The 1,603-nt window shown below is 38.5% G+C and overlaps 1 protein-coding gene across 1 annotated transcript; it reads left to right on the forward strand.

The window, feature by feature from the left end:
- The first annotated feature begins 668 nt into the window (after window positions 1-668).
- LOC125389102 (olfactory receptor 8B3-like) lies at window positions 669-1,603 on the forward strand. Its single transcript, XM_085690022.2, is given in 2 exon segments — window positions 669-983; window positions 986-1,603. Coding segments are annotated over 2 exon segments (933 nt in total).

Here is a 1,603-nt window from a genome sequence, read left to right on the forward strand (position 1 = left end):
TTCTTATACTTTGGCTTTCAAGAAACATATTTTCATAGAAAGGTATTGATGGTCATCTCTGGGATTGGCTTGATATTGTACTTTGCTATTTATTTTGTTGATAATTGAGGGTGGAGAAAAATTAAGAGTGAGTGGATAGATGAATACAAGGGGAAAGTGTCATCTGGACACAACAAGAGAGTTAAACATAACAAACTGAAATAGTTGTGAGAGCATGTACAGGATCTGTGCAAGCCGACCCACAGTAAATCCTAGCATAGAAAGGAGCAGGTCACAAATTCCCATCTTTAGCTAAGAGCTATTGACAATTATGAGCCTTTGAGAAAGGAAGAATCAATATTTTCTAAGAGGGTAGCTCCTGGTAAGTCAGCTATCCTCCAGTGTAAGGTCATACTTTCCAAGAACATATGGGAAATAGATATTAGCCTGATAAAGAATAAAAAAGAGTACAAACTTGGGTAGACAAAGAAGGGAGAGCGAGGGTGAATATAATTAAAACAGGTAGAAAATAACATTATTATGTGCATGTGTGAGAGAGAATTTAGATAAGAGAAAGATCATGATTAAAGGAATAAATTCTGTTGGTGTTGCTCCATGTTGTGGGAATGTCTGCATTTCCCTCTAATATGATTCCTTTTGATTCTGCTTACAGATTCCTTGAAAGAAGAATGGTCCCTGAAAATGGCTCATCTGTGACTGAATTCATTCTGGTGGGATTAACAGCTGAGCCTCATTTCCCGTGCCCACCCTTCATCCTGTTTCTGGTGATGTACGTGGTCACTGTGTTGGGAAATCTGGGTTTGATCATCTTGATTGTACTGAATTCTCACCTTCACACACCAATGTACTTTTTTCTCTTTAACTTGTCCCTTGTTGACCTCTGTTATTCTTCTGTGTTCTCACCCAAATTGTTGATGAGCTTTATATCAGAGAATAACATTATTTCCTATAGAGGATGCATTTACCAACTTTTCTTTTTTCAGTTTTTTTCTGCATTTCTGCGTGTTACATGCTGACTTCAATGGCCTATGATTGCTATGTGGCCATCTGTAATCCACTCATGTATAATATTACCATGTCTTCTAAATTATGTTTGAACCTTGTGTTTAGCTCAAACATAATGGCATTTTCTGGTGCCCTGGCTCACACTTTATGTATGCTGAGACTGACCTTCTGTGATGTGAACATCATCAATCACTACTTCTGTGACATCCTCCCTTTGCTTCAGCTCTCCTGCACCAGTACTTACATCAATGAGCTGGAGGTTTTAGTTGTTGATGGCATTAACATCATTGTGCCCAGTATCACCATATTTATTTCTTATGGCTTCATCCTCTCCAGCACTTTCCATATAAGCTCTACTGAGGGCAGGTCCAAGGCCTTCAACACCTGCAGTTCCCACAAAATTGCTGTTTCTCTATTCTTTGGATTGGGTGCATTTATGTACCTCAAGCCATTCTCTGCCATGCCAATGAATGAAGGTAAAATATCTTCTGTCTTTTGTACCAATACAGTTCCTCTGCTGAATCCCTTAATATACAGCTTGAGGAACAAAGATGTTAAACGTGCCCTAATAAAGACACTAAGTAAGAGAAAGTGTTAA

The sequence above is a fragment of the Myodes glareolus genome, chromosome 4 (genome assembly GCF_982192425.1).
Source record: "Myodes glareolus chromosome 4, mMyoGla1.1, whole genome shotgun sequence".
NCBI classification, from domain to species: domain Eukaryota; kingdom Metazoa; phylum Chordata; class Mammalia; order Rodentia; family Cricetidae; genus Myodes; species Myodes glareolus.